This window comes from Esox lucius, chromosome 16 (genome assembly GCF_011004845.1).
Source record: "Esox lucius isolate fEsoLuc1 chromosome 16, fEsoLuc1.pri, whole genome shotgun sequence".
NCBI lineage: Eukaryota > Metazoa > Chordata > Actinopteri > Esociformes > Esocidae > Esox > Esox lucius.
This window is the reverse complement of record NC_047584.1, coordinates 29013637-29032112: the sequence shown is the minus strand read 5'-3', so window position 1 is coordinate 29032112 and position 18476 is coordinate 29013637. Positions and strand designations below refer to the sequence as shown.

Below are 18476 nucleotides of genomic sequence, written 5' to 3'. Positions count from 1 at the left end.
ATTATCAGAAACCACAAAGGGTGGCGTGGTCTCAGGAGGACCTCACAATGACAATGATAATGTTGTCATGGTCTCAGGAGGACCTCACAATGACAATGATAATGTTGTCATGGTCTCAGGAGGACCTCACAATGACAATGATAATGTTGTCATGGTCTCAGGAGGACCTCACACTGACAATGATAATGTTGTCATGGTCTCAGGAGGACCTCACAATGACAATGATAATGTTGTCATGGTCTCAGGAGGACCTCACACTGACAATGATAATGTTGTCATGGTCTCAGGAGGACCTCACACTGACAATGATAATGCTGTCATGGTCTCAGGAGGACCTCACAATGACAATGATAATGTACTTCATATTTGAGAGACTAAATCACACAGCCCAGATTCAACAGGACAATCCTTGAAGAAATGAATGGGGGATCTAGTTCCTAATACTGGAAGCATAAAACATAAAAAAAAAAGATTTAGAAATCGATCCAAATGTTTATTCCCAAAGTTGGTTTTAGTCCTGGTTTTAAAATCGTTTCATGACTTTCCACAAGATATTTGCTGCAATAAGGATTCCCGCAGTAATCTAGCCAAGCAGAAAAAGACAGGCAGACACGTTCTGGAGAAACGTACGCCAGCTCTTTACAGGATACACACAGACCTTTCCTAAATGCCTGTTCCGTACAACCCACGACTTCTGACCAGGGCCTCGTTGAGGGGACTATTTAGAGGGCACTAGAGAGATTAGGTCACTGTGGTTGTACCAACAACATTGGCTCAGCACTATAACAGGATGGCTACATCAACATCGTCAACACGACTTCAAATCACTGTCTATAAATGGACGTCCTCCCTCCGCTAGTTGAAACTAACTGTCTACTAGCTGACAACAATGTTCTGGTTGATATAGTTCTGCACCAGAAGTCCTCATTAAAAGCCATTTCCAGTAATTACACTGTCAGCAGGCGCTGTAATCTAAAACCACTCCTTAACGGCCACATTCACTCACATTCACTCACATTCACTAGCCAGTGGAAACAAGAATTCATTCACTCCCTTCTCCGGTCCTCCTCTTACTCCTCTCTCTGTCCCCTCTCGCTCTCCCCCTCTCCTCTCACTCCTCTCTCCTTCCCCTCTCGCTCTCCCCCTCTCCTCCCCTTTACCACCACCACCTCCGGCATCCTCCACATCGCCTCCCTTCTAGCACCACCACCCTCTCACCCTCCCTCTGTCTCCACCAAACAGATGGGCTCTGACAGACTATTTACATATACTTCCTAATATTACCCATCTCCCTCTCTCCCCCCCTCTTTTATCCCCTCTCCCATTTTCTTACTTTCTCTCTCACCCAATCCTCATTTACCACCCCCTCTGTCCATGTCTCTCTCTCACACTAAGAGGCTATTTGAATACACTTTCTAATATTACCCAGTTCCTCTCTGGTCGTCGTCCCAAATGGCAGTCTTTTCTCTACTTAGTGCACTAGTTTTAACCAGGGGGCCCACAAAAGAAGTGCACTAGAAAAGGAATAGTGTGCTATTTTGGAGGTGGCTCCTTTCCGTCCGAAGGGAACAGAAACATTAAGAGCTCCAATAATTCCCCCTGAAATTACACAATCCTCAACAATCCTTAATGAACTTCAAAAGGACTGTGGATGTTTTTACAGTCCGGTCCTCTGGGCGTGATGGTAATTATGAAAACAAACCATATTAATGATATCATTTATCATTTCCACACTTCAGAGTCGAGCGCAGGCACCGGAGCCCAAAAAACAAGTTTCCACACACACACACATAAACTAAACTAAAACACTAATCTACTGAACGTAGGTGTAAGAGTTTCCACCCGGAGACAGACTGCTGAATTCTGTCATTCTTCAAATAAAGAAGCGTGTTACAGCAAAGCAGTAGGCCGGCTGTCTAAGTTTAACCCCAAAGTAGTGCGACCTCCCTGCTACTCATGCCCTATTCCCTATATAGTACGCTACTTAGCAAAGGCCCCCGGTCAAATGTAGTGCGCTACAGAGGGAACAGAGTGCCTCTTGGGGACACGATCACCAGCTTTCCACCCCCGGAGATTGAGGACAGCCGGCCGGCCAGTAGGAAGCCCCTACCGGCAGTCAGTGGGAGACCTGCTGTCCACCGGGCGAGCCAAGGGGAACTGTGCTCGGGTGTGGGGGGGCGAATGAGCGGTTACATTTACAATGTAATAAATGACAAGAAAAATCTCCCCAACGGCCAAGATGAAAAGGATGTCCGTCTTCTGGATGTCAGAGCTGGGGGTTCTGTGAGGCGGGGGGCTCTGTAAGGCGGGGGGGCTCTGTGAGGCGGGTGGCTCGGCTGGGGGGGGGGGGGGCTCTGTGAGGCGGGGGGCTCGGCCCGGGGGGGGCTCTGTGAGGCGGGGCAGGGGGCTCGGTGAGGCGGGGGGCACGTTGAGGCAGGGTCTCTGCGAGGCGGGGGGTTCTGCGAGGCAGGAGGCACAATGAGGCGGGGGCTCGGTGAGGCGGGGGCTCTGGGAGGCGGGGGCTCGGTGAGGCGGGGGCACGTTGAGGCGGGGGCTCGGTGACGCGGGGGCTCGGTGAGGCGGGGGCTCGGTGAGGCGGGGGCACGTTGAGGCGGGGGCTCGGTGACGCGGGGGCACGTTGAGGCGGGGGCTCGGTGAGGCGGGGGCTCGGTGAGGCGGGGGCCCAGCAAGCTTCCTCCCTCACACGGATAGAAGAGAGAAGTGCACCACGGCTTCGCTGACGGCTCATTTACATTCCTTCAGTTGCCTAGAAGGACTTCTGTTGGGGAGTCTGGCTTGGCTCCAAATTGTGTCTCCTGGGTGTGCATACCACCGAATAATTTGTCCAAACGTCATTTGCAATTTTCCAAAAATCCTTTCTTGACTGGGGGAACCTTTTGAAAACATCTGTAACAAATACTTGTTTTCAGAGTGGTAGTACATGAGAGTGTATTACCCAGCTACCCCGTGACCTGGAGCTGTGTGCCGAGCATAAAAACAACTTGGAGTTTCCATAGGCCTGGAAATGTGATCGGTGCAGCAGTAGCCTTCTGCATAGTATGATATTTACCATTAGTTCTGGGCTCCTCAAGCTCATGTGTTACAAATCTTTAGCCTGCAGTCTATATAATTAGGTGTAATTGACTTCCCTTGCAATGTGTTTCTACTGACGGGGACATCTGGCCTTGAGACTTCCACCTCTCCTCATGCAGGCCTTGTCCGTGGCCCAACTAGCGTCCTGTTCCCTTCGTAGGGCTCACTGGCCCATAGGGCTGAGGTCAGACGTAGTGCACTTTAATTGGGAATAGGGTGCTTGTTGGGATGGAGGGCAGCTCTGTGCTCCCTACTCATTTTTCTCCTTGGCAACAGCATGGGTGGCATATCACAGGTACAACCAGAACTCCTCTGCACAAATAAATCTCACAGAAATGTCTTTCATGCTCCGTCCTCCGATATGAAAATATTTATAATCAAACCTAAATAAAATAATATAAATATTTATCTTGGCGTAATCGTTTTCAGATTTGGTTTCGGCGCTGCTATGTTTCCCGGCTGATCAACCTGAAAGGACATAATCACGGCTCCTTGTCAAACGTGAAGCTTGAGCTGCTTTGCCGAGCGGAGCAGGACAGGCTGGACAGGACACATCCGCGACGTTTCTGGGTTCCGTCGGACCGCGAGGTACTGTGTTCCCTTCGTATGGTACTAGTTTACAAGGCTCTGATCAAACACAGTGGAGGCAGTAAGGGGCATTTGGGGGCAAACATTAATTCAATAAGGGGCCTGGTCAATTTCCAATAGGCAGCTATACAGTGGATTTACATGCCAAAGAATCACCACGGTTCAATGATAAAAATACCAGTGGTGGATTTAATCTAACCAGCAGAAATAACTGGGGGAGCTCTCCGAATAGTTAGGGTCACCGGCTATCGGACAGCTTTCTTAGGAGAAAAGTCAGAGTCAGACAAAGACGACCATTTTTAAAGCAGCCAATCACAGCTGATTTGTCTACCTTAAGCCAAGACCTGACTGGTGCAAAAAGCCGGGGACATTTCTCAATGACTTAAAAGAGCATTGGAAGGCTGTTTCATTCCGGTAGCGTGACTAGCATGGAAATGCTTTCATCTTACAGTTCCCCAATGTACCCTTCATTGAAGTGCTCTTTTAAAGTAGTGGCCAACGCCTGTTTCTTTCCCTAAGAGCTTTTTGGAAATACAGTAAGATGAGAGAATAACAAGGCACTGTACAGCGACAATGACATAATTCAACACTGCTCTAAAAACAACCCATGATTTATTTGCTTTTGGTTTCTTTGTTTTGTTTTCGTATTTTCTTTCGGGGCATTCCTCTAGCCAGACTTTTCCAAAATAATTAAGCATTAATCAAGAAGGTAAAAGCTTCTGCTACTGAGCCCAAGTAACCAACTCTTAAGACCATGTGTGGGTGCTGGTGGGGGCGGCCCTGGTAATAGTAGCAGTGGTTGTGGTCGTAGCATTAGTGGTGGTGTGGAGGCAGTGGTGATCGTAGTGGTAGTGGAGGTAGTGGTTGTAGTGGTGATAGTAGAGGTGATTGAAGTGGTACTGGTGGTGATGGCAGTAGTGATAGTAGTGGTAGTAGTGGTAGTGGTGGTGATAGTAGAGGTGATAGCAGTGGTAGTGGTGGTGACAGTAATGGTGATAGATGTGGTGAAAGAAGTGGTAGTGGTGGTAGTAGTGGTGATAGTGGTGGTAGTAGTAGTGGTGATAGTAGTAGTGGTAGTAGTGGTGGTGGTGGTGGCGATAGTAGTAGTGGAAGTAGTGGTGGTGGTGGCGATAGTAGTAGTGGTAGTAGTGGTAGTGGTGGCGATAGTAGTAGTGGTAGTAGTGGTGGTGGTGGTGGCGATAGTAGTAGTGGTAGTAGTGGTAGTGGTGGCGATAGTAGTAGTGGAAGTAGTGGTGGTGGTGGTGGCGATAGTAGTAGTGGAAGTAGTGGTGGTGGTGGCGATAGTAGTAGTGGTAGTAGTGGTAGTAGTGGCGATAGTAGTAGTGGTAGTAGTGGTGGTGGTGGCGATAGTAGTAGTGGTAGTAGTGGTGGTGGTGGCGATAGTAGTAGTGGTAGTAGTGGCGATAGTAGTAGTGGTAGTAGTGGTAGTAGTGGTAGTAGTGGCGATAGTAGTAGTGGTAGTAGTGGTGGTGGTGGCGATAGTAGTAGTGGTAGTAGTGGTGGTGGTGGCGATAGTAGTAGTGGTAGTAGTGGTAGTAGTGGCGATAGTAGTAGTGGTAGTAGTGGTAGTAGTGGCGATAGTAGTAGTGGTAGTAGTGGTAGTAGTGGCGATAGTAGTAGTGGTAGTGGTGGTGGTGGTGGCGATAGTAGTAGTGGTAGTAGTGGTAGTAGTGGCGATAGTAGTAGTGGTAGTAGTGGTAGTAGTGGCGATAGTAGTAGTGGTAGTGGTGGTGGTGGTGGCGATAGTAGTAGTGGTAGTAGTGGTAGTAGTGGCGATAGTAGTAGTGGTAGTAGTGGTAGTAGTGGCGATAGTAGTAGTGGTAGTGGTGGTGGTGGTGGCGATAGTAGTAGTGGTAGTAGTGGTAGTAGTGGCGATAGTAGTAGTGGTAGTAGTGGTGGTGGTGGAGGTAGAACACATTTTTCTAAGACATTCCATGAGTTTTTCCAGGGCATTCATGACCATACATACTCTGATTTTGTTCTACACAGCCTCACTAACACTAATACTGAGGCAGGCTTTGATTTCCATCGGCTTCAACCTGCTGCTCTGAGACACTGTGGCTAATCTCTACTAACGTTGGCTCATAAGACACGAAAACCTCTGAATTGCAGATGCAGACCTTTGGATTTAGGCAGCCATTCTAGAAACCAAGTGTCCAATTAGACCAAATGAGTGCACCCCAGCCTGAGAGCCCAAGCCACCTTGGGCAAAGCATGAGGCACGAGCCGAGGACTGGACCACAGGCAGAACAGAGGGGTTTCTGGGTAGGGGGGTCCGAAAAGGTGACAGAAACTATGAAACCCACCAAACTATCTGAACTATGTACGTCCCTGTGGGTCAATAATGCACGGGTTAAGTTTTGAACTTGGCTCAGTAATGAGCCCACATCAGATGTTGACGAACCAACGACTTTCAGGGTTCGCAGCAACCTGTTCTAAGGCTCACAGGTGCAACCATGCACCATCACACCTGCTGAGGCACACGCCACGCTGCCTGCGCAGCCAGAGCGGTACCAACCTGCACGCCATCCTTCAGCTTGAGGATGCATTCCATGGTGTTGATGGTGATGACCACGGCCTCCGAGCCCAGCTTGGTCCAGGGGACGTGGATGCGCAGCTCATGGATGTGGCCGCTCAGAAAGGTGAAGGGAAGCTTCAGCTCCTGGTGAATAGGAAAACACACAGATGTTTAGAGGAGGGGTAGCCAACCATTTCAAAGAAGACCGTAGATGCTAGATTATTTTGTTATGTAAACTTCCAGGTTTCAATCGAAGCCGCCCCCCCCCCCAAGTGTAAAGACAATTGTGCCAGAACTGTATCAACTTCCTGTGCAGTGCACAGGTATATCGCTCGAAATGTAAGACTATGTCTATCTAGCATTCTATTCAATCTCTCGTAACATAAATAAGTGTTGAGGGTTGTCCTGGCAACTTGGGGGATGAATGTTACTCTCCCATATGGGCAATATAGCCTATACAATAAACGCGTTAACTTGATTGCTTCATAAGTGTCTGCTGATTGGTCGTTGTATTGGAGTATTGCAATGAGCTGTGCACAACTGGCAGGACATAAGAGTACGATCACTGAAGCCTTTAAGAGTGTGTTTAGACTTTAAAGAATTAAACATAAACACGGAGTAAAAATGAAGCAAAGAAAACATCTTGTTATGCCTTTGCTTAACATGTTGTTAAGCAAAACTAGCCTAAACCTCCCTGCGTGTATTTACAGAATTTTATATTTAGTGTTTTCTGAAGGGGATTCAGGGAGATTGGTTCAGTCTGAACAGTGTTGTTCTGTGTCTTGAAATACTCAGGACACTGCTGCCATTTACAATGTGTTGTTGTTCTGGTCCCATTTACCAAGACGGCCCCCTGCGCACACACAAAGACACACACACCGAAAGACACAGAGCCTTGAACGCTTCTTCCACTCTACTCAGCCAAAGGCTAATAATTAAAAAGAAATTGAGGACAAGCTGTGATGTACTGACAGGCTGTCTGTGCAAGATCCATCCCATACTGTTCCAGTTAATATCACCCTGAAGACTGGGGGGTGGGCTCCTAATGACTTCTCTGTAGATCAGACTCCGTCCAAATCCAGTACAATAAAAGAAACTACAAAAGAGGGGGAGAACTGCCAAGATCTTTACACAGTGTTACACATCCAGACCATAATACTACATTCCCAGACAGTCCCACGGTTCGTTGCTAATGGCTACAAGCTGCTCACAACAATAAGAACTTTTATTGTCTTTTTGGTAATTTAGGTTAGGGGTCAGGTGGTACCCTAAACCCTTCAGACCAGGGCTCTATTTAGGGAATAGGGCGCCACTTGAACTGCGCTTCAGTGTTTGGTGGTTTTTGGACCAATCCGGAGGTCCCACCCAGCATTACCTAGCAGATTGACCCATGGACCAGGTACCACAAAAAGATTAAAATATACTTTTTTTTAATCATGTCCAAGCAGTAATGTTATCAAGTAATATTGTTATCCCAGTTGGACTGGCGTTCATGTTTAAGTCGTTAGGTTTTCATTTGATTCTGTTAAAGGAATAACGTGACAATCAGAGCGATAATGCATTGAATAATGTAAGGAGAGAATTAGATCAGCACATAAGCTAATCGCTTCAATTCACATAGTAATATTTTCGCTCCCTGCCAAACAGCACTGGACCACAGATCAAATTACCATAACCGCTGTCTCCCAATCAACAGACAAAGAACATAGATTGGTCTTTCTGAAACATCAGCTGTGAGGTGATGGTGGGATGTCACTCCGTGTCCAGGGACATCTCTGTTGAGATGAAGGCTGGCAGGCAGGTGGTGTTGAGTGATAAGACCCAATAGAACAACTGACCTCTTGTGGGACCTCAGAAAAGTTACAATTACCCATCAGGTTTGTTGGGTTCTATCCTAGCATTTTTCTTCCCTCTATTTCCCACTTTTCCCATTTGCTTATATAACCAGGAACGTGTACTCGGTACACCAGCATTTGGCCAAAATAACTGATTGTAGCCCTCGGTGAAACCTGCGGCACATTTCAACAGGCACGAATGACCACCTTCTGGCAGCAAACTCCATCTGATTATTCAGATGAAGAGGGCGCTACACAAACTACTGTTTTCACATCTCACCACAGGTCATGTATGTGATTCAGATTTGGACTCTTTGATTGGCCACTGCAAAACAGTCCAGCATCTTGTCTTAACCGTTCTTTTCTTTTTTCACTTTTTGGTAAGGGCGTTTGGGGCTATTCTTCTACTGGAAAAACCCCATCATTCAATGACGACCAAGGGTTTAGACACCGGATTTATCATGGGACGCACATGATAATATTGTATGCTGGTGATTTTGTGATGCAATCCACAAGTTCACAGCTCACTATATCAAAACCAGCCATGCAGCCCAGCAGAATTATCAACTTTACCCCAATATTTGATTTTAGGGAGGGTTTTCCTTCCATTGAATGCTTCATTTGGTTGCCAGTAAACACAGCTCTGATCTGTTTTGCACAATAGCAAAAATTTTGTTTAATTGGTCAAAACATTTCGTCCCAGTATTTAGGCTTGTTTAGGTGGGTTTTTGAGAAGATGAAACAGGCTCTCTTGCGTCTCCTTCAGCAATGGGGCCTTCCTGTGTTTACCAATGACTAAATGAAGTGTTCAAAAAACTTAAATCAGGCCTGCAATCAATTATGAGGGAGGTAGAACAATTCTGTGTGGGTGACTTGCTGCTTCTGGGGGACTTTAATGTGAGCAAGACATCATGAAATCAGCAGTTTTTGAAGGTGTTTTGGAGTGCAATGTTTAACCCACTGTCCAAACACTGTAACTCTGTTGAAGGTTGGTGTCTTACAGTGGAACAAGCACTTCAGAATGGTTCAATAAGAAATGCTGGAATGTTCCATAGCAGCCATAAAAAAAGCCAAAATCTGCATCAAATCCAAAAATCTGGGCTACATTTTAAACAGTAGTTGATGGGGGCAACACAAATTTAGTTTTCTCAGAAAAAGGCTCTGGGGTATTCTCCATTTTGTCAATGTCAATTATCCTTAAAAATAAAAATATATGTGTTTCTGCAATTTTGGAAATCCATAACAAGGATTATTAAAATATTTGTACACTTTGTTTCCCAAAAAAGGGATTTTTCAAGAAAAGTGCAAAGGTGTCAGCAACACTGGTTGCACCGGTACTTCTGGGATGGAAAACAAACTATTCCACAATGTTGATGTGATATATGACAGCGCACCCTACATAGTGAATTTGTTAAATGAAGCAATCTGTCACGGCTCACGTCGACTAAATCCTAAAATGTAATGATATACCAGGTTGGCAGCTATGTAGCCCACTTCCTATGTAGCTAGAAAGACTATCTAGAACAATACTAACAGTGTCAAAAACAGCATGTGCAAGTGCTTATAGTTGAAAAATTATTAAACAAACTGCCCTTTCAACCTGGGGCGTTCCATGTTTTATCCTGAAAATATTTAGTTTCCAAAACAAATCTGCGTTCGTCAACTGGCTATGGAAACTGACGGAATCTGAATGTAGTTTTACACTCCTGCTGAAATTCACAGCCATGTGACCACTCAATACAGCGGACATAGAAACTCCGGAGCAGGGAGACAGTGAGGTCTGCAGTCTGCTTTGATTCACGGTGTTTGGAGGATGAAGTCACATTACTCTGATAGCGTACTTCAATTCAAATTCAAAGAAAACATATACATTGTCATGACAATACGGACGATGAATGTGCACATCCATAACATCTACGGGCTGATTTTTGGTGATCTGGATTGCAGGTGACTGTTCATAAAGCATTATGGGAGTGATAGCATGTCATCACCCATCCGCACTCAAAAAAATAAATAGCCAAGGCCCGTTACTACGCAATGTACAGACTTCACAGAATTAGAACTTAAATCAAGGTGAAAACATGTATCCTACCGACTGACAGAACAAAGGCTTTCACCAAACAGAAGTTGACGGGAGTTTCGTGACGCATATTGCTCTGGGTGGATCGCCCCGTTAGCATGCTTTATTACGGTTTTATTACTGGTTGTAACATACCTGCTCGAGGACATCCAATTTCAGTTCCAATTTGCTCAGGACTACATCTCCTCCCCATAGCGACAGCTGCAAGTCTGAGGGCTTCAGGTTCTTGATGTATTTGTTCACGTAGCTCATCAGCAGAGGTGTGACATATGACTCCAACATTCTGCCTCTGCCCTGTAGCACCGCGATAACACCATTTAGGAGAATAAAGGAGAACATGTTTGATTATATTCACTTCAAGTAAGAAACCAATGTTAAATAGCCACCTAAAACTGGGCAGACACAATAACAGGTAGCCAATGGGTTGATTTCCTACAGCCCCTCAGAGTAACCCATACAAAGTAAACTGAACAAACATATGAACGCAACATGTAAATTGTTGGTCCCATGTGTCATGAAAAGTTCCATGCACACAAAAAATTACATTCCTCTCAAACGTATGTCAGCATCATTATCATTATTATTATTTATTATTATTATTAGATTCAACACATTTATTGAGCCTTAACCCTTTGCCAGGATAACACATCAACCCAACAGGTGTTACATTTCATTACATTTATTAAACAGCATGTTCACTACACAGGAACACCTTGTACTGAGAACAATCAAAGGCGACTGTAAAAGGTGCTGTTTTTTCATAAAACACAATGCCACAAATGCTGACTGAGACTTGAAAGTTAATTTATCTACAATAAAACACCTAGAAAGTTTTTTTAACCGAGGCAGCTGATGTAAATGTGGGTCAGGCAAACCGAAGAATGTCTACACAAGTTTTCAGAAATCATTTAAGGGAGGTTTATGTTTGTGCTTGTCGTTCTAGAATGGGTCTTGATCTGACTGCAGTTTGGTGTCGTGACAAATATCAGTGGGAAAATCCATACGTATCGTGTTTATTTTCCTCCCAAGTGACTTATTTCTTTATACGAATTGTACCTCAGTAAAATCTCTGATATTGGCGCTTGTCGAGTTTATATTTTTGTTCAGTGTACATATCGTAACAGAAAATTTTGAACATCAAAGAGCTGGTCGAACCAGTATGGATGTGGTGTGTTTATGACCACCTTTGGCACTACCTGTGTGACATAATGTGGCTAACTAGCGAGCATGTAGGGCAACGTATTGACTGAGTGGAGTTCATCACAAATAGTGAGTAAGCGTGAACCCTATTTGATAGCTCACTATCAGCAAAGCACAGCTAACTGACTAGCTAGTTGTCCGGCTAGATAGCTAACAGCAGCTACATTTCCTTAATGTAGTGTCTGTTAAAGGTCTACTGGAAGTCGTTAAATTATCATAACCGCTATGACAGAACTGTAGCACGGTTGTGTTGATTAGGGCTCATTAGTATAATCGACCCTGGTGCAATAACTAACTAAACAAACATGGCAAGTGTCAACAAACGTGGGCGTTTGCTTGTAGCTAACAAACTAGTTTTGTCAGTTTGAAGGCTGGCTAAAGTTAGCTGATTATTTCTTTAGCTATCAACTAGGGTGAAATAAAAAGTATCAACAAGGACACATCTGCATTTATCTAGAGATAGGATTTTGCAATACGTTGAAGACTGCTTGCCAATGACAATTGCAGCATGCTTGCTTAACTTAGCCTGGCTAGCTTTAATCAGATTTCTAGTCATTCAGTAGCCAACTAACCAGAAGCAAATTCCACTGCTCTCAATGTATTTACAATCAAATAGTGTCCTTACTTGTTTTCTGCAGTTTCAATGAATTTACTCTGTTCCAGATTAGTTAATTCATCCCGTGTAGTTGTAGCTACATCTCACACACCTGTCTTTCTCAGGCAAACGTCACCATCAACAAACACCGAACTTCCGCGTGCTAAACGACATGTCGTCATTTCCTGTAGAAATACCAGGGATGCGTTCAGCCCAACACAGCGGTTTGAAATATTCCGATAGAGATTTCAACAAACATGTAATCCAGAGAATTCGTAGGCACCTCTTCACTTTAAGAATGTATTTCCCCCAGGTTCTTTGTTTTGTAGACTGGACTTTATGTTTGTGTCGTTAAAATAATGAAAACGCAGACATATAAGATATATATTTACCTTATATATGCTAAATATAATGTATATTATACAGTTTCAGAGTGAAATCATTTTCCGTATGCTGGGTTTCAATGTATTTAGAAGAACGAAAAAACGTTTTCATTAGAACAAACACATAAACTATAACTCCCCTTCAACATAGGCTGTAGTTCAAATGAGACATTTCAAACTTTTGCTGGTGTGACTAACCTTCTTCAAGGTCCAATAATTTCATAAATAAGCATTGGATATGAGTAAAACACAATTATGCAAATGGAACATAACTTGATATATATATATATATATATATATATATATATATATCAAGTTATGTTCCATTTGCATAATTGTGTTTTACTCATATCCAATGCTTATTTATGAAATATATATATATAATTGTGTTTTTTATTAAATGTATATATATTTTAAATTATAGCTGCCTGGTTTACAAATAATAAGTTGTTTTAAGATTAATGTCAGTCAGCAGGCCTTTGCAGTAGTTAGATTTTTTTCGAACACGACCGTAATCTTAAATAATTTTGAAAGCCCGTAGGCCACTCAATGTTACGGGTATTTGTGAAATTATAGCTCCAACATTCAAGAACGTTTTGAAACTAAACGTGGCCAAAGTCCGCTCTGTGATGGAGACTGGGTCCCAATCGGTCCCAATGGCTCAGCTGAAACAGCATGGCGTGTAAAACCCGCAGTTGTATTTGCTTAGCATTTGTGGATCAGCATGAGAAAGTATGACAATGTAAGCATTCTTTACTGTAAGTCGATCAGGGTAAACGCGTCTGCTATATATCTTTAAAAATTGTCAGTATTATCAGAATTAATCAAAACACCGGTTTGCATTTGAGGCTTTCAGACCCCATCTGCATAATATCAATGAAATTACTTAAATCTAGGTAATGAGTGGTTTGATGATAATTCTAATCTAACACGAAGTACTCATGATAGATAATGAATGGTAGTAAAAACGACTGAGATGTTGCTCAAGGGTACGCTAAGGAGTAGACATTCCAGGTAAAATATCTCAAGATGAATGTATTTAAATTGTGTAACTTATTGTTTACATTTACCATGCTGAATGAACTCTTTAAACACTGCATGTGCTCAGTTGACGACTGCAAATGAGCTCGGTGAGACCGACTAGATGTTGAATTTGTCTCCTAACACAACTGAATATTTGATTCAACAGAACGAAAAGTTGCAGAACATTACACACTGAATTGTTCCGGCTACAGGATGTAGACATGCCTGGTCCTCTTTTTCGGATAATAACGTGTAAATTGTGCTCTGTTGTAAACATCTAGTCATGCATTTGATTTTAAAATCAATTGTATTTATTTAGGCTAATGTAAATGGTTTGTTGGCTGATTTGTTTATAAGATGTCTTGAATTTTATAAGCCCACCTAAGCTGGACACAAATTGGTGTATGACACTAATTAATCACTAACCATTAATCACTTCATCAATCAAACACCAAAATCATTATATGCATTTGTTTTCATGTTACTGTTACGTTAAACAGTTATGTCAAATATCTGATTTAAAATACACATGACAGCTGTAGCATATTGTTTAATACTTATGACTGTGGACTTACCCACTTACAGGTTTAGTAGCCTAAACTCACAAGTTGTGAAAACTAAGGAATTCTTTCATGCCCGTCAATGTATCACAAAATGATTTTTGTTTTTCAATGCAAGTTCTGTCTTGCTTTTATTCCTAAATAAATATGTCTGTTTGTTTCGTCGCAATAATAAATGCCGCATGCATAGCAGGCAGGCCTGGTGTCAGGATTGTCCAATGCCATATCGCTGGTGATATATGGAGACACTGGTGAGGCTGAAGAGCACTTAGCTAGTATCCTCTCTATCAGCGAGATAAGCCCAGTGAGGACACGGCCCTAACCCTGGCCCTCATATAGCAGTTAGACATGTGACTCTGTTTCTCTTCGTCTCACTGGTGTGCGCGCGCTGACTTGGCACTGTGTTAGTGCTTACATGTGTCCTTGCACTGAAATTATTTAAGGGTAGGATTTGTTCCAGCCAATAAACAACGTAGCACTGACTATTGGCAGGAACAAATCCTCTCTTTAAATAATTTCAGTGACTATTGTTGCTGCTCCTTTGATGTCCAATCATAATATTACACATTTAAAAAAACGCTTTGTCGCTGCGATAGATTCAGTCCGCCAGCTGGATTGATGAGTCTGACTAAAACCAATCAGGTTTCTTAGAGACATAAAGGGATGTAATACCAATATATAGAAAACATATGCTTACCTCCGAGCTTCTAGCTTCACAGGACAATAGTATTTTAGGAGGGTGTACAATTGGCAACACTTTGGAAACATGGCTAATTTTGGGCTAATTTGATATGATCATGCCAAATTAATATGATCATACCAATTTGTGAGCAAACAAATTACATTTTCCATATATTTGAAAGGCCACACCATAGTTCTTAATGTGTTCCTAATGTAAAGTTATAGGCTATATTTCACTTTCTACTTATTGTCTGTTTGCATTTTGTCTGCTGCATAGTCCTGCCCCGGGGCACGGCTGTATCTTACATGGAAAAAAGGTTCAGCAAAGGTCACATTTATGAACGCCCTTGTCAACGGCAGGAAATTTGACAGCTCTATAGTTGTTCCATGTTTAAGATCCACTTCCTCGAGTTTCACCCTAAATCGTTGGGGTCCCGGTGGCGTTTTAGGCTACAGCTTAACCTTGCTGCAGAGGTTAGTTTCCCTTTTCAAAACGTGAAAGCTTCGGGCGGAGTTACATAGAACGCACTCCACCGACAGATTACAAATCAACTCACTTAAACGCCGTTTAGGAGTTTTCCTCTAGTTGTTTCAGGCAGCACACGTGTTGGCGAATAGTGTTTATATTTTAAAGCTCCCCCAAATAGCTTTCGATCATAACGCTTTAAGTGTGGGTGTTGTTTGGGCCTATTTGTTACGTCATGGTTAGGCGAATAATGCAGTTTATATTTATTGGTTGGTAGTAAAATATGTTCAATTGTTGTGTTTTTTTATTCTATCGTTAACATATTTATAGGTTTAATTTTATGTTCTACATTTAATGTGTAGAATATATGAAAAATATTGTTATATTGTAATTGTTGTGTTATTATAATGATTACGCATTGGTTATGTTTGCCATTTATTTAGAGAACAAAATCCCAAATTGACGGAGAATCTTCGCTATTGTTGGTGCACGCATAGGCCTATAGGCTACGAAATTCACAAGTTAACCCAAAAGAGAAAAAAAGGGAAGTAAATCAAATTGAAATGACAAATGAATTGTTTCACATGATGGTAATTTATATGTTATGATGTCGATATTTCTTAGCATTAATTTAATGCCTGAATAAGATATGCCTAAACACGATGATTATACATTTGAAAAAAATCTTAGAATTAACTAAAATATTGTGGTAAATTGTTTTTCATATGTAGAATATAAGGATATCCATAGTATGCTTTTAAATATTATCACGATTATAATGTTTTTGTGTTCTTGCGTAATTGTTTTAGCTTTTATTATTAAATGAATAGGCTACGATCTACTTTTTAGCTGGTATACTGCAGTAAAATGTGTCTACATTTCTCGAGTCAATCGAACAATTAGACCATCGTTTTGGTCTGGGGCAATAGGCCTTCATTCACAAACTTACTTTTGTAAATCGCAAGCCGGAGATAGCAGGTATTTTGTCTTTTTACCGTAAGAATATAAGTGCCGAATTTCTAACAGCACTGCCGAATTAAACGTCAAGTATTGTTAACGATCAGTATTGTTAAGATGTAATGGAAAGTATAGGTTTCGTAAAGAAACAATGACAAAGTTGCACCGTTTTAATTGTGGCAACGTTATCAAGATTCAGTGGTGCTTTGTTGTGAGTCAATGTGCATTGCTAGATACATTTTTATAACTAGAGAGAGGGTGAAAGAGACAGCGAGCGAGAGGAAGATATGGAGTGAGAGAAAAGGAGTGGGAGAGAAAAGGGGTCAGAGAGGGAGAGAGAGTGGGAGAGAAAGAGGGTGAGACAGAGGAGAGACTGAAAAGGGAGGAGATAAAGGGTGAGAGAGACATCAAACTTGTTTATTCTGGAGGACTTAGATGTGGAAACAGAAACATCTTTTGTTGAAAATCTATGAATCACAAAATCACTGAAGGCGTACATTTCCAAGAATTGAGACGTATTCACCAATAGCAGCTATTTCTAAGTGTATTATGTTATTTCTTGATTTAAAAACGTTCTTACTCGGGTTTAGACTTGATCAAAGACATTGAGTATCCTTGTTCTTTGCGATATGAAATCCAAATATGGTCCGTATTCGGCATAAAGTGTCTTATAGTCACATTATAAAATAAGTTGTAGGCGTATACAGTGTTGAGCTTTTATTGATAACCTACGAGTGTTCTGGGAGTACTTATACGAGACAAATTGCCAACTGCATAGAAATTATCGAATTATGACAATCATGTTGTAACTATAATAACATTAAAATGTTTTACTCTGAGCAAATATTTGATTCTGCTTGTAAAATCTGTCTGTAATGTTGCTGTGTAATTCTGGATGTCCTCCCAAGCTCCTTAAATGTATAGGCTAATAATGATATCAGAGGTGGTGGCGGAGAGATAAAGATATCTGATATGACGTGTTGGCTTGCTGTTAATGCTGCTAATATAACGGCTAATGAGCTAATGTCAGCTGTCAGATAGATAGCATCTATAAATAACAACCACATTAGAAAGATACTATCATTACGGATATAATAATAATAATAATGCCAAATCCTCATAATTGTAATGATCCTCTTCTTTTTTTTAAATCTAAGATTATTATCAAAGATGTACATGTTTATTCGACCAAAATAGTTTTTTTTACTTGAGGGGTATTTATAGTAACTTGATGTCACTAAGCTAAAGCTAATCTCCACCACTCTGCAGCGGATCATTTATTTCCAATAAAAAAGCGTCCTGAAATAACACGTTGTCAGCCAAGAGCGATGTAATTTCAGGCATGTTAACCTGTGTACACAATTAAACAGGCAGGACTACTTGTGTTCTGTTGAAGACGATAAGGCACGACTTCCATGGCACCATTTCAAATTTGACTCCCACCTATTAACTTTTACCTTCACGAGAACTATGAAATAAAAACCGATGCAGTTTAACCAATGAAAATATTTAACTTGCTTTATTTTTAAAATACAATTTAACATACTTTAAACATTACGGTTGTTTTTATACAAATTTTAAATTCAATGACAAGAAAATAAAAAATACATTATTTTACATGGGCTCCAAAAGTCTCATTATTTACAGGTGACGTAGGACAGCCGTCTGTCTGGGTTCCTTGACTTTCACTTGAGACGCAGTTAATCAGTCCATTGTAATATTGCTTGTCCACAGTTCAGTTTGTGATATTCTTTCAATGAAAAAAGAAAACGTTCTTTGTCACTGTTGTGTCCTCTGCTTATGTCCATATTATTTGTTTGTTTGTTTGTTTAGCTGTCCATCAGCCTTCGCAGATAGGCTAGTAGTCTCGATGCGGTGTATGCGTCAAACTGTGCCGTCGCAAGTCACAGTTGCGCCGAAACACCTTTCCGCAGCGGTCACAGCTGTAGGGCTTGATGTCTGTATGGGTAAGAAGGTGAGTTTTCAGGTTACTTCTTTGATTAAAGGTTCTTCCGCATGTGGGGCATTTGTGAGGAGATTCCTGTTTAGATTTAAAGCAAAGGATTATTCCCTTTAGTTTATTTAGCTAAATAGACGTAATGTATTATAATATTAGCCTTCAGTCAGTGACAGTGTACTGAAAGTGGACTGTGCTTTAACCATATCAACTGTGTGGCCATTGGCCAAGCAAATATTCCCAGTCATTTAGTTATTTCCATGAATTCCAAATATGGTCGAAACACAATCGCTATCCATACAGGTCATCTACAAGAAGATACTTTTAGGTGTCAGACCAGATGCCAAATGTGATCAGTAACTCGTGCACGAAAACAGGAGTGTGCAATAATAACACGAGAAGATATGTGACCTCTAATGCTTATATAGTTCTGCTGTTCTTCATATAGTTCACATATACTGCCTGATATAAAGTGTGTTAACAAATATGGCTTTGTGATAGAAGATGACTTACCTGCAT

General features: G+C 41.9%; 2 protein-coding genes across 11 annotated transcripts in view; both read right to left on the bottom strand.

Moving 5' to 3' along the window:
- Positions 1-12065, bottom strand: part of LOC105023524 (vacuolar protein sorting-associated protein 13B) — a 366155-nt gene extending 354090 nt beyond the window's left edge. For all 8 annotated transcript variants that reach the window (XM_029113576.2, XM_029113574.2, XM_029113577.2 and 5 more), the window contains exons 1-3: positions 11961-12065; positions 10271-10429; positions 6221-6364 (exon numbers count right to left, since the gene is read on the bottom strand). In XM_029113576.2, the coding sequence (XP_028969409.2) occupies positions 6221-6364; positions 10271-10417 (291 nt within the window). In that variant the 5' untranslated portion in view covers positions 10418-10429; positions 11961-12065. The remainder of the gene's footprint in view (positions 1-6220; positions 6365-10270; positions 10430-11960) is intronic.
- A 5435-nt stretch (positions 12066-17500) lies between these two features.
- Positions 17501-18476, bottom strand: part of osr2 (odd-skipped related transciption factor 2) — a 5049-nt gene continuing 4073 nt past the window's right edge. For 2 of the 3 annotated variants that reach the window (XM_010903503.4, XM_010903502.3), the window contains exons 3-4: positions 18471-18476; positions 17501-18041 (exon numbers count right to left, since the gene is read on the bottom strand). The exon at positions 18471-18476 is cut by the window's right edge and continues 94 nt beyond it. In XM_010903503.4, coding sequence (XP_010901805.1) covers positions 17859-18041; positions 18471-18476 — 189 coding nt within the window. In that variant the 3' untranslated portion in view covers positions 17501-17858. The remainder of the gene's footprint in view (positions 18042-18470) is intronic. The other variant, XM_010903505.4, reaches the window with a different exon arrangement.